Source organism: Athene noctua, chromosome 1, assembly GCF_965140245.1.
Source record: "Athene noctua chromosome 1, bAthNoc1.hap1.1, whole genome shotgun sequence".
Taxonomy (NCBI): Eukaryota; Metazoa; Chordata; class Aves; order Strigiformes; family Strigidae; genus Athene; species Athene noctua.
The window spans coordinates 38,348,200-38,361,682 of record NC_134037.1 but is presented as its reverse complement, the minus strand read 5'-3'; the positions used below and the strand labels follow the sequence as shown (position 1 = coordinate 38,361,682).

General features: G+C 37.8%; 1 protein-coding gene across 1 annotated transcript in view; it reads left to right on the top strand.

The window, feature by feature from the left end:
* Nucleotides 1–10,573, top strand: part of ELOVL4 (ELOVL fatty acid elongase 4) — a 35,455-nt gene extending 24,882 nt beyond the window's left edge. Inside the window, exons 4-6 of the mRNA XM_074895953.1 lie at nucleotides 2,769–2,940; nucleotides 5,101–5,228; nucleotides 5,738–10,573. Of these exons, the coding sequence (XP_074752054.1) occupies nucleotides 2,769–2,940; nucleotides 5,101–5,228; nucleotides 5,738–6,013 (576 nt within the window). The 3' untranslated portion in view covers nucleotides 6,014–10,573. The remainder of the gene's footprint in view (nucleotides 1–2,768; nucleotides 2,941–5,100; nucleotides 5,229–5,737) is intronic.
* Nucleotides 10,574–13,483: the final 2,910 nt, after the last annotated feature.

Here is a 13,483-nt window from a genome sequence, read left to right as displayed (position 1 = left end):
GTTGTGACTAGTATTACTCATTTCAGGAGTATGCCTTTTTAATGCGTATTTTCTTCTAAGCTCAATCTTCCTTTCATGCTGTGTCCAAAGAAAGGCTACAGGTTATGTCCTAACTTCTGATGCTTTGCGGAAGAAGTTTAATAGTAGTCATAGGTATCTGAGACATAGCTTACATATCAGTGTATTTTCTACTTCTTTCTACATCTATAAGCTAATGATCAAAACGTCTGCATAAGTCATTGGGAGCACTGAAACAGATCATCAGTACATGAAACCTATCAGGTTTGAGAATAAATGGCAGTAAAATTTTATGATATGAAGAGACCAGAAGAGCTGTCAGGCAAAAAAATCTACAGGAACACAAAAACAAGCAAGTGTAATCCTGCAAAGAAATGGAGGCTATTTTTGTCCTTAAGTGATGGGAAGCATTTTGATCAAAAGTTCAGCTGATTTTGATACATGGGCTGTAATTGCTTTCTGTGAAAGACAGGTGGAATTCAAAAGAAGAAAAATGAGGTATGTTAAATGGCTTGTCTAGGAGCATATGGTGAATGTATGGCATCTTGAGCATAAAACATAAGGGGTTTTTGTTTGATTTTTCTTCACTTAAATTTTGCTCTGTGTCATACAGTAAATTGACTATTTGCTTCTTGGCTATTTGGCTTACTGTTCCACTGTTTCTTTAACAAAATGCACATTGGCTTTATAAAAGATTTTATGGCAGTTTGCTTGTGACTGACCTATTGATTCTTTAAAAGTTTCTCAGAAGGAAGGACCTCCAAAGAGCTTGAGTATTGTGCTGGCTTGTCATTTTATAAGTGTTTATTGTAACTCATGAGATTAAAAGATGCTTATCTTTATTTAGGAGATGCAGCTTTAGCAAAGATCTATAAAAGATGCTGGACTGTTATGCTAATCCATGGATATGAGACAAAGCCTTGATGTGGGTGTCATTAAACAACTGGCTGCCTGTCCCAGAGGCAGAACTGCACTGGATATTGAGCAATATATATATATATATATATATATATATATATATATATATATATATATATATTCCTTGCAGCTTGCCTGTGTGTTTGGGAACTCCAAGATCTGTGGGAGTCATTTTTCTCTCATTAAGCCTTTCTCCAATTTTGACAGATATTATCATCTTTTTATATAAAAAAAATAACAAAATCTGCCTCCTTTTCCTGAGACCTGAGCAGGCTAAATCATGTCCAGAGAATGAGAAGGGTATTCATTAGTGGATACATAGAAGCCTGCAGTTTGGCAACAGTAAGCTGTGCAGTCCCTTTGGGAAACTGCGGAGTCTGCAATGCAGATCTGCAGCACTTTTCTGTTCCTGTGCTGCTTTTTGGCTTCTGCTGTAATCTCTTCTGAAATGCTCAGCAGTCCAATTATGGCTGTGACAAACTTACTCTGAGGAGAGATACATTCCTTTCCTGCTAGTTTGGAGAGGTGGAGGAAAAAATGCGAGGCTGTAGCGTAACTCTGTACCGCTCAGTCTGATTCTCCTTTCTCTCTTGCCTAGTGGTATGTGTGTATTTGGCAAGGGAAGCTGTCTTAACTTTTTCCCTTCTGTCTCCCCTGGGGAACTGATGGGGTGGTGGGCTTATTTCACACCATGTTAAGGTAAGGAAGTCTAATTTGTTGTCAGATGAGTCCTGAAAGACCAGGTGAACTTCTTACAAATAGGTGTGTTGTGACATTGCCTCCTCTCCTTGCTGGTGATGCCATTTCCAAATTTTTTTTTTTTTTTTTTTTTTTTTTTTTTTAACATTCTCTGTGAGTCACCATCTGGGATATGTTCTGGTCCCACCCTTGCATAACAAGCTAGTTGACTTACAATGCCAGGAACTAGACTTGTTGCTGTGCTTTGGGACTTGGAAGGGAGTCCCCACCACCACCATACCCCCGTATCATGGGATTAGCAAATTGCTACGCAGAGCTTCTGGGCTTTACTTGGTACAACAGTATCCTGATTTTAGCAGGAAGCCATGTTTATGTTGCATCTTGGGCAAGATTCACTGTGATTCATGGATTAGAAGAGGAATTCTGGGTGTGTAGCACTGCACGCTGGGGAGATGGGTTATATCTCCGCAGCTTGTGTGGCTCCCATGGTCTCATTTCATCTATTCCCTGAATGGCACAGAGCCACTTGGAGAATGATGCTTTCCAGAGGGAGTTACTGCGCAGACCAGAAGAAGCTGAGGAGCATATTGCTCTAAGGGACATGAAATCTGTACTGCACCTAGCTTGTAAGAGTGATTTGGTATCATCCCACCCATATACTTACGGTACTGAAAGAATTGTATATAAGGTTTCAACTTTTGCAACTTCATTTTATCATCATGTTTCTGCCTTGTTTTCTGACCATATCACAGTGCCATTGCCTCGTTAGCATGGGAAGCCCTGTGGTAGTCTTCTCCCGCAAAGCTTAGGATAGAGAATGAGGACGCAAACTCCCTATGTTTAACTCATGAACTGGTAAAAGAGATGACAAAGCTTTTAATTATGTTAGTTCTTTTTACAGTTGTGATTTGTGAGCAGTAGACTCAGAATAATACTTCCGTGTCCAGAATAGATGGATGGAGTATAGTTTTTGTTCTCATACCATTAGGTGTTTGATGACTCCACCTCAACATTTACCAGGATTTGGGGAAGGAAGATGTATCCTTCTCTTGCAATAGAGAAGGTGGAGAGAACTTTATTCCATTCAGCTTAGAATCACTAAAACTTCTGTTTTGTCTCTTTTTTCATTGCAGATAGCTGCTGCTTTATGGTGGTATTATGTCTCTAAAGGAATTGAATATTTGGATACAGTATTCTTCATCCTGAGGAAGAAATTTAACCAAATTAGTTTCCTTCATGTCTATCACCATTTCACCATGTTCACCTTGTGGTGGATTGGTATTAAGTGGGTTGCAGGTGGACAAGGTGAGTTCCCTTCCTCCCATACCCTTTTGACTGGACAGAAGAGAGTTGTTATTGTTTGGGAGAGACAGGGAAAAAAAATTTCATAATTTTAACACATAATATACAAGACTTTAAATAGCACTGAAGCAGCGCAGTATCTTTAGTATGTACAGTTTTCCCTCTGTGGGAAACGTGGGGGAGGAAAAGATAACAGGGCAGTAATCTAATGAATTGCAAAACTGTTTTTTTTCCTCATGGACACCAATTGCGGGCCTGAAGTTCTGTCTTCAAAATTATCCTTGTTCTGTATGAAATAGAAAGATGAACGTGCCTTGCCTAACTTTAATTTTTGCAGATACAGAGAACTGCAAAATCTAATTACAGGCCACAATCTGTGTACAAATGTAATAAAGTTAATGGAGACATTATTTTGGCATTGTATCTGAGTTTGGGGTTTGCTTTTTTTTATATAAAAAAGCATGTATAAAATTCTGAAACCTTCCCTTGAAGATGAGCCAGTAAATCTGTCAATTAACTTTTGAAACCTGTTTGTAATGACACAAGTCTATAATTCATTATCAGCCTTTTTTTTTTTTTATTTGCTAAAGCCCCTGTCAAAGAATTTTATTCCATTGTACTTGCTACATCCTCCCTTGCATTCATTGTACGTCTGTACCTGTTGTTTTGTCTTGTCTCTTGCAAATTAGAAGCTCTACAGAACTGAGGGTTCAGGGAAAGTACCCTGTTTGTTTGTAATGCGCTTAGTAGGCTTAAGACACTGAAAATAACATATAGTAAACAGCACACCAAACTAATATTTTGGGGTTTTTTTTGTCAAACCACACTAATACTTAATGCATGGGAGTTTTATGCTCTCAGATATACTATAGATATCTTGTAAAATGAGTATCTGTGACTATCCTTGAATTTCTCCCAAGTAATCTGCAGGATGCAGATACTCAGCCAGACATTTCATGATCTTTATTGGCTACTGCACCCATAAAATACATTTATTGGAGACTGAATGCATACTTGTTGTCTTAGAAATTCCCTGGATATCACAAAATGCTCTCTTCCTTGTTGCCTTTTCAGACTTTTCGTGCTAAGTATCAGTAATTTTCAATATAACAGTTGCAACTATTTCCAAATTTATTTCAAGTTTTGGTGTCCTTGCACTGTCTCTTAGTTTCTAGCCCCTGCAAAAGGAGAAGCAACAGTTGGTCTTCTGCATTTATGTAGCACTACTGCATAAACGTGACTAGATCTATGTTCTTCTGTTTTCTAGTTGATAGCACATTGCTTACATAGACAGATCTATTATAAACTAGACCCTATTATAACTAACTGGGTCTAGACCACATGGACATCTGAGCTGTTTGATGTCAGCAGCTATTGTCTGTATTGGCCTAATCTTATACATTAGAGCTTTTTTGAGCCTCTCTGGCACTGTAAGAGTACCTTAACAAGGTATAATTTGTTTCTGTTAAATGGCTCCTAATCTTGACAAAGCAAAGGGATTTTAATGCAAATAAGAACTGTTGTCTTCATGTCCAGCATGGATTATTCTGGCAAAAGTTATACTCTAGGTTTATATATTTAAGAATGCCGAATATTTTAAGTCATAAGTAAACCAAAGATGAGCAATTTAAACATCTTATAACCATAAGTGAAATTTTGCTTTGTATCTTTTTTTTTTGGCCTATTTAATCAGACTTCCACATGAGTTTCTCGACTTCTTGCTGAGAAGGGGACCTTGTGCATTCAAATACAGTTTAGAAGATTTAAGCTCAGAACCTAATAGTTTATACTTTACATTGTTAAATACAGCTTTTAATGATCCTTTAGCAAAACAATTGCAGTTATGCTACAATAACTAATGTGGAATCCATGTGATTTATGTCTATTCAACAAAAATTTTATGAAAAGCTTTTACATAAGCTTTTCCATGAAAGATGTGACATACTACTTGTGTGAACAGCTATTTGTGTCAGCACATGTTGGCAGTCAGGTCTATGCTATACTACTGAATATTTCATGGATGGAATCCCAGCATGTCCTACACTTTGTAATTTTTACTATCACATGAATAATCTTAGAAAAGACTTCTCTCTTTTTTTTTTTTTCTTTTTTTTTTCTTTTTTTTTAAATTACATGGCAATTTTCCCTTCTGTTCCTGGACAGCTTTTTTTGGAGCTCAGATGAATGCATTTATTCATGTCATAATGTACATGTATTATGGATTAGCTGCCTGTGGCCCTAAATTTCAGAAATACCTGTGGTGGAAACGATACTTGACCATATTACAATTGGTAAGTAGAATTTCTCCCTTTATGTCAGAAGGTGTTGCCTCTGAGTAGATTTGCATTTGCAGAGTATTGGAACAGATGCTGCTCCTTCCAAAAGTTCTTAGCTGCCTGATACTCACAGCTCAAGCTAGAATACTTCCTGGAGATGGAAGTATTTATTTCATTTCACAGAACCACGCAGCATAGATAGGAGTTGTGTGAGTAAAGTCTAATACTACTTTACTGGTTGGTTGGTTGGTTGCAACTGAATTGCAGAAACCTGTTCAAAACATAGAGAAAATCCAGATCTCTTAATGTCTTCTCATTTTGCTATTTCTGAAAGCTGGTGCCAGGTACTGCAATAAATTTGATGTCCCTGGTCATGCCTATGTGTGATGTAGCAGCCAAATATGGCTTCCTAACCCCCTCCCAGTTTAGCAGTTTTCATAACTTTATGCATTGATATACACTGGTGCAGTCAGACCTACAGAATATATCCAGACCTTTTTGATTCTGTATTTTTTGTCTTTCAGGTGCAGTTCCATGTGACTATTGGCCACACAGCCTTGTCTATTTATATTGATTGTCCTTTCCCTAAATGGATGCACTGGGGTGTAATTTTCTATGCTGTCACCTTCATTTTCCTGTTTGGTAACTTTTACTATCGGACATATAAGCTGCCCAAGGAACCCATGAAGAATGGCAAAATAGCAAATGGTGCTGTTGCAAATGGATTAAGCAAACAAGAAAATAATGCAGTGGTGGAAAATGGAAAAAAGCAGAAAAAGGGAAAAGCAAAAGGAGAGTAACTTGATCCAGGCCTTAACCATTGTTGGCAGTGAGGAACCTCCAGTTTGGTTTATAAAAGGAAGAAAAAACCACTATCTGTACCAATTAACCTTAGGTTACTGAAGAGCTAGAACACAGATATTTTCATTATTTATGAAGATTGTTTTAAGAACAACACTAAAGTTGAATTTCTATTGTAATTATGTAATTATCATGCATATGGTCTCTGTGTAAACTTGTAGACTGCTGGTGTTGGTGAATGTAAGGAAGAATGGCAGTTGATTCCATATTTAGCAGTCCAAAAGTTAATACTACCATTGATACAGGCAGTTTTGTTGGCACCCACATTTCTTTGGGGGAGGGAGGTGGGAAGGAAGTAGCATTTGGACACTTGTGTTTTCTTTCCAGAAAATTATTAAATTTCAAATTATGATGTATTATCTAATCAGAATGCGCAACTTTTCTTGTCCTCCTTGGAGAGTGTCTTCAGACACATCACGTTTATGTGCTGTCAGAACAGTGTTTGACTTTTCAGACATTATTTGATTTAATTGAGTGTCTGTTACAGGTTTGTTTTTTTTTTCTTGTGTGGCAATATACCTACCTCTTCATCTGCTGAAAAGAATATTGAGCATTAAATAACTGGTTTCTGAAATATGGAGTCCTCTAATATAAATATCCGTTAACACTAATTCAGGAGAAAATGGTCTCCTGTGGCAGTAAAAGGGATTTTTGGTGGGTTTTGGTCAAGTCATTGATAACTTTTTTCAATGTAAACTTAAATTTTAGACTGATACTTAGTATAGCTAAGTGAGGAAAACGTTTTAAGAATGTATGAATATGAAACAATACATTGTTTGAAGCAAGCGGTAAAAGTAGGCCTGCTGCTTGTTGTCCATGACCTACATTAAACCTGTGGTGCTGATACTGAAAATGGTAAGATAATATTATGGTGGAGAGAAAGCAACAATATGTAATTCCATTTAGAAATGCTGTGTGTATGAGTTGTCGTGCTAAGTACCAGCCAGTTGCTTTATAGGCAGAGAGAATTCAATTAAAAAGTACTAAATACAGCAAACATAACATGTTGAAGAGGCTGCTACTGCTTGATACCCGTCAAAGCTCTGTTTAGACACTTGCAGACAATGTATTGCTAGTAGTCAGGCCACCATTTTAATGTGAATGTCAGAGATGGGCTTCTGAAACTCTATTTCCAAAATATTCTCAGATCTTTTCAACCTAGTTGACAAAGTGATTCTGCTAATTATTTTTTAGTCAAAACTGCTAAAATAAGTAGAAGCCTTTTAGATGGCTTTCCATCTTATGTGGTACATTAATGGACTTCTTACTGCTCCTTTTGTGAAGAAGATATGGAAAGAGTTAATCTCCTTCCAAATAATGTGATTACTAAGAGAGATGTTTTAAGCTGCTCAGGATGCAATAACTAGAAGAGAGGGGTGGAATCAGAAACCATCTCCTGAACTTGCATGTTTCTTATTCATTACTCCAAGGGCTGTGTTGTTGCCGTCTAAATGCATTCCTCACAGCTCTGGTCAAAAACATTTTCACGGTTAGTGACAAACTTGCATCTGGCAAGTGACACCATTGCTGCAGCAAAAAAGTACATGGAGCTGTAGGTGTAAAGTGTGTGACACATTTAATATTTTTTGCATCTTGATTATCCATTTGTCTGTTTATGATACACAAACAGGTCACGTTGTCTGTGTCTCAGGTTTTTCTCTTGTCTCTGTACTAAAAAGTGTCTAAACCCAAATAACAAGTCCTAGAACAAAAAAGAGTTGGATTAGTCTGTTGTATTCAGAAATAATTCCTAATGCTGGAGTTAATTCAGCTGGAAGGTAGGTCATCCATAATCTCCACCACTGTGGATTTTATGACAGAATATAGGATTGTGAAAGAATTTCTCTGCTGAACTGTATTGCATGTGACCATTAAGTTTCCTGTCTGCTGTGTCTTGTGATTCTTCCAGCCTTTGTACTGATGCTTTTTGCATTTGCATAGCTCTGTGTATTTAACATAGTGTGGCATGGGGAAGAAGGATAGTGGTCTACCCTTCCTTCTTGGGCAAATGCCACTACTGTTAACCAAGCCAAAATGCTGGCTCACTGGGTAACTTTGAAATGGATAAAGGAGCAAATAACTACAAAGCAAGCTAGCAGATTTACAGCACACCTACTCCAGGGTAATGGCTGGTGTGAATATTAACCTACTGTAAATTCAAGGTAGCTTACCCCTTTGATTAAAGGGTAGCTTCTTTCTATTTGCCATGGGATGTGGGCAGCTAACTTGTAAATCTGTATCATTCTTTGTATTGTGTTAAATTGATCATTTGCTCTGTCTTTCAGTAAGCCAAGATCAGATAAACATACTCTTAATGTGATCTGGCTCTGAAAGAGCAGGCTGAGAAGTATTCCAGTACATGTTCAGTTATGGGTTTGCTACACTTTGTAAAGTAAGAATTATGTCTTGCATGTTGGCAAATATTTAAATAACTGAAAGTCAAATCTTCTCTCCCCTCCATCATGGAAATTCCTTAAAGTTGGTAACAGCTTGAACCTTATTGGCAGAACTTGAGTAGAAACCTACCCTCAAACTCTGGGGCATTTGGTAACTTTGAAGAAAAAAAAATTAAACAATGCATTGTGAGAATGCTTGCATACATACACATCAGGTTGTCTAGCCCTGTGGGTAAAACCAGTTCAAAGAGATTGGCATTTAATGAAAAAAAAAGTCAGTTACTGAATTGCTGGAACACTGCTGTTTTGAGTCAATCATCTGCAATATGGCTTTCCTAGGTCTATGATATATTTGATTGTTCGTGTGACTTGAGTCCCATTATGATCTTGAATATAATGGCCTTATTAAATGTACATTTTTGTAGGCATGGTCTTGAGTGCAATACTTCTGTTTCTGACTATGCAGCCAGACTCACAGAACACAGGGCTGAACTTGTATAGCTTTTTCTTTTTCAAAATTTGAGGCATTGATATGCATGTGAGATACTGCAGATTCATTAAAGTCATCAAGTCAAGACACCTCAGAATTTTGCCATAAAAGTAATAGAATATATGTATAAATGTGTGTGTTTGCTATACACAGAACTGAACTTTAAATTATAAAATCTACTTTGCATGGTATTTTTTCAAATACTTTTTTTCTAAATGCTTCCAATTTATTAAAAGTGAGATTCAAACCATTTGGAACTTTTTTTTTTTTTGCCAGCGAAAGACACTTTTTTGCTAACAGTTCTGAAGTTCTTGGGCCAGAGTCTCATAATTATTTGATGCCATATAAGTGATACCATTTCATTTAGCCTCATCTCTAGCAGTGACAGTTGTTGGATTCTTTTAGCACTTTGTTGATGTAAAATAAATACAAATTACTTATATGTGTGTGTATATGTGTGTACACATACATTGTATATGGGTTCTTAGCAGGTTCTTTCAGTATGTGAAGTAAATTGTATTTCTTTAATGTGAAGTTGGCAGGAGCTAATAGAACAGTTCCTGCAGCTTGGGCAGTAAAATGAAGCCGTTTTCATTGATCCATAGATCCAGTATCAGTCTTGCAGACATAAATAGTATTTGTCAGTCATTTTAGAGGTAGGATGGCAGGCAAGCCAGAGCCATTTCTCCCAGTGTAATAAATATTTTGCGGCATCAGTTGTAGATTCTGAGGGGAGGGACCTCAACTCAGAGGAGCTGAGGAATTATGCTGTTTTATAGTAGTGATCATTTTAGGAAACAATAAGTAACTTGCTCCAGGTAAGTCTTTGAAGTTATTGCAATCAAATTCTCTGTTTAACAAAACACTTTTAAAATAAATAAATAAATAAATGTTTCTCTGTAGGTTCAAAAGCATCGCCTGTTTGATTGTATGACCATTAACTACTTCCAGCTCCAGATCAGGAGAAAAAGATGAAGGCAAAATAAATATGCTGCACATTTTTTTCAGGTTAACCTTAGGGCACATTTCTTCAGAGTAAGCACTTGAGCTCCATGTACTGGGGAGGCAGGTAAGAAAGGAGTAAATAGCTATTGTGCTGAAAGGTCTCACTCTTAAAATAGCTTATGAGCACACTTACTGTCTCTTCAAAACTTGAGTAAAATTGTTCATGGTGCATAACCTTGCATGAAGTTAGTGTGGGACAAGAGTCATAATGTTTAAACACATATTTGAAATTAGATCTGTTTCAGTTAAAATTGAAGAGAATGGGGAGCTTCTTAATTATCTGGATAGTGTATTTATCTTGGTTAGACGCAGACTAATCCAGTTTGGCACCTAAAGCACGTCACCCATATGACATCTCATTGCATCGCAGTCGGATGAGTCGGCCTCTTTGCTAACGTAAGCAGTCAGAGCTCCATGAATATCGGTGGGGTGGTTTCCATTTAGCTCAGCAGAGTACGTTTAACCCTAAAGAACAGAGAAAGTACTTGTTTTCTGCCAATATCCCAGGAGGATGAGGGAAATGTGTGGTTCAGGATGCTGCTTTTGCATAAGGTGTTCATGCTTTTGTAAACAATAAAAATAAACATTACTTTTTTCATGCTGTTTGAGTTTGGTTTTATACATTCCATAGAATGTGTCCCATCCTGCTTCCAGATCCTTGCTAATTTTACAGTGTTGCACAGGTTGTGTTGATGTAATCAGTTACGTAGCCCAAAAGTCTGAGAAAAAAAGAATTCTTGGCGTTTTAATGTTATGGGAGTTTCTAATTTTGGATATTGCCCCGAAATGGTAGTCTAGTGGCTTTGAAGTCACCCTTAGGGAATTGAGTGAAAATAGGATGTCTACTTACACAAAAAGTCAAGTCTCCTGGAATGTATTCTGGCTGTACAGCAAATGTCATCCTAATGCTGGGATAAACTCAAAGTGTCAGATACAGTTGGCCTTTGCTTCTCTCCCAGTATGGCTTATGCCTTGGATATGCAGGAGAGGAAGGGAAGGATCAGCAAAGTGAAAAATGGATGTAATGACCAAGTATAATGGTTCTAGCTAAGAAAACTTCTCAGTAATTCTTCTGGTTTGAGAAGGTGGTGGTAAGAGACTCCACACTGTACTCAAGGCTCCACATTGGAAGTATTAACAGTTAGGAATACGATTAGCCATGTGGTTTAGCTTTTGCTGGACCTTGCATTGTGTTAATGTGGTATCTCTCATCCCAGAGAATCTGGAGCACTTTGGGCAGTAGGGGTAATTCACGGTTACATGTTGCTATGTACTATAAGTTCCCTCATAGCGAGACCACCAAGTGTGATCTTTGTAACCAACCTTGTAATACTGAGTGGCACCCATGCTGCACTCCTAGCACCTAAGTGCAAATAGCTACTCTGGATGTCAGGCAATAGAGAATGAAGTCTGCCATCATAGCAGAATATGGTGTGGTCAGTTATCTCCTGCATAATTCAGAGCTGCTGCTCCAATCCATTGCTAACCCCCTCCCTGGAATCAGAAAATCCACTAAGTGTTCAGAGCAACTGGTCCCTTAGGTGATTAACATATGCTGGTGAGAGGCAGTCTGTCATTATATTTCCTTAATACTTATTCCTGACCAGCAATTAAATATAAGCACATGTGACCAAGTTAGATTCATCAGATGATTGGATTGAATAGACTGGATCCTTGGTTGTTCATGTGTTCAGTTTTCTTTATTGTATCCCTTTCTTCTTAACATCCAGGAAATTAGGGTTGGGGGAAGGGTTTTATTACCTGTTTGCTTGCTTAGTTCAAAGCACTGGAGCACCACAAGAGAGTGGGTGAATGCAGGCTATAGTCTTAGATGCAAATGAAATACGTACTCAAAGACAATCTTGAAAGCAGTGCTTCCTGTGGCCTAGTGCCTTTCAGTGTCTTTTTATGCTTGAGACATCTAGGTAGCCTAATGAACGCACACATACTTTTCTATTGATTGCCTGATGCGTCAGGGACATTGGATTTGACTTAATTACAAAGGTGTTTATCGATGGTCAGGATTATGGCTGTTTTGATCATCATGGTGCCAGTTGTCCAGGGCCTGATTAGCACATGCTGGTCTGATAGTATTGAAACAGTGTCGTGGTTCCTGCCAGAACACCCTACAGTCAGTACAGCTTTGAGGGGAAAAAGCTATTTGTGTTTTGATTCAATACGTAAGAATTGATACAAGCTTGTACGGCCTCACTGCTGTCTGTCAAATCAGTATCAGATAGGTTTTAGTTTGCTAAATGAGAAGAAATCTTTGATTCTTGCAGTGTTTCAAAGATGAATGTTGTTTGTACTTGTATTTAGGTTGAGAACTGTTATTCTTGCAGTGGTACCATCTTAATTTTTTTCATTAAAAACCCACTTTTATTCTGGTATCTTTTGGAGTGTGTTTATGAGAGAAAATGAGAAATACAAGAAACAACTTGGGCCAAAAGCTAGAGAACATGGAGTACTTGCTCGTCTAGTTTTTGCCCTTGCCTCTAGATGTTGCCAGAGTTAAATGGCTACTCTATAACTGTTACAGCTGTGTATTTATTATTTATAGATGCTGTAACAGTATACAAGTAGTGTATTTGTAAACAAGCACATTCTGAAGTACATAAAAATTGCTTTGTCTTAAATTACAATAACGAGAGCTATTTATCTAGCTACAAATGCTTGTAGTGGAAGTAATGACAAGCATCATAGTCCTGAGTTGGCAGGACTCACAAATAATAAATGTGTGCTCTATTTTCTGATTAATAATCTTCAGGTCTTCTGAGGAGCTTCTTACAACAGCACAAAGCTTTGTGAAGATGCAAATTGCTATATAACTGCTAAAACCCTATTTTGCAGAGCTCCTATTACTGCTTTATTTCCTTCTGTAAATATGTCTTTAGGTCAGGTGCTTACTTACTAGTACTTTCTTGCTCCAGAGTGGGATGTACTTCATAGAAAGACCTTATAGTAGTTGCAAGTGCATAAAATGTTAGAATGGACTCTGCAGTGTTGTACAGTCAAGGGTGTCAAGTCCATGGCATCGCTTCGTACACTGGTCTCACCTCAAATGCTGCTCTTGGGCATGGGGAACAGCAATCTGGGTCTACCCAGCCCATTATGAATTTTCTTTTCTGGACAGCAGATTCTCACCTGGGATTTATTTAGTGTGACCTGGTTTCCACACGTTTGGCAGAAAGGACAGGATAAGTCCTTGGGGCAGGAGAAGTCCTTGGGCCAAAGAGGAGGTTTTTCTGCAGTTCTGCCTGCTCTCCAAATACCAAACTTGTCAGGGGGTCTTCGAACACTTTCAGCTGACAGCTTGAGGTACAGAGTTTGAAGGAAACATGGCTCTGGATTCAGTACTCATAGAGAGCCTAGCATGCTTTTCAGCTCTTCTTAGTTGCTTGATATAAACCAAATGTCCTGGAAATACTCCAGTTAAGTAGAAGGAAAAAAAAAAAAAAAAAAAAAAAGACAACAAAACACCTTTAGGATTTATTTAGAAAATGAGGCTTTATGTAGTA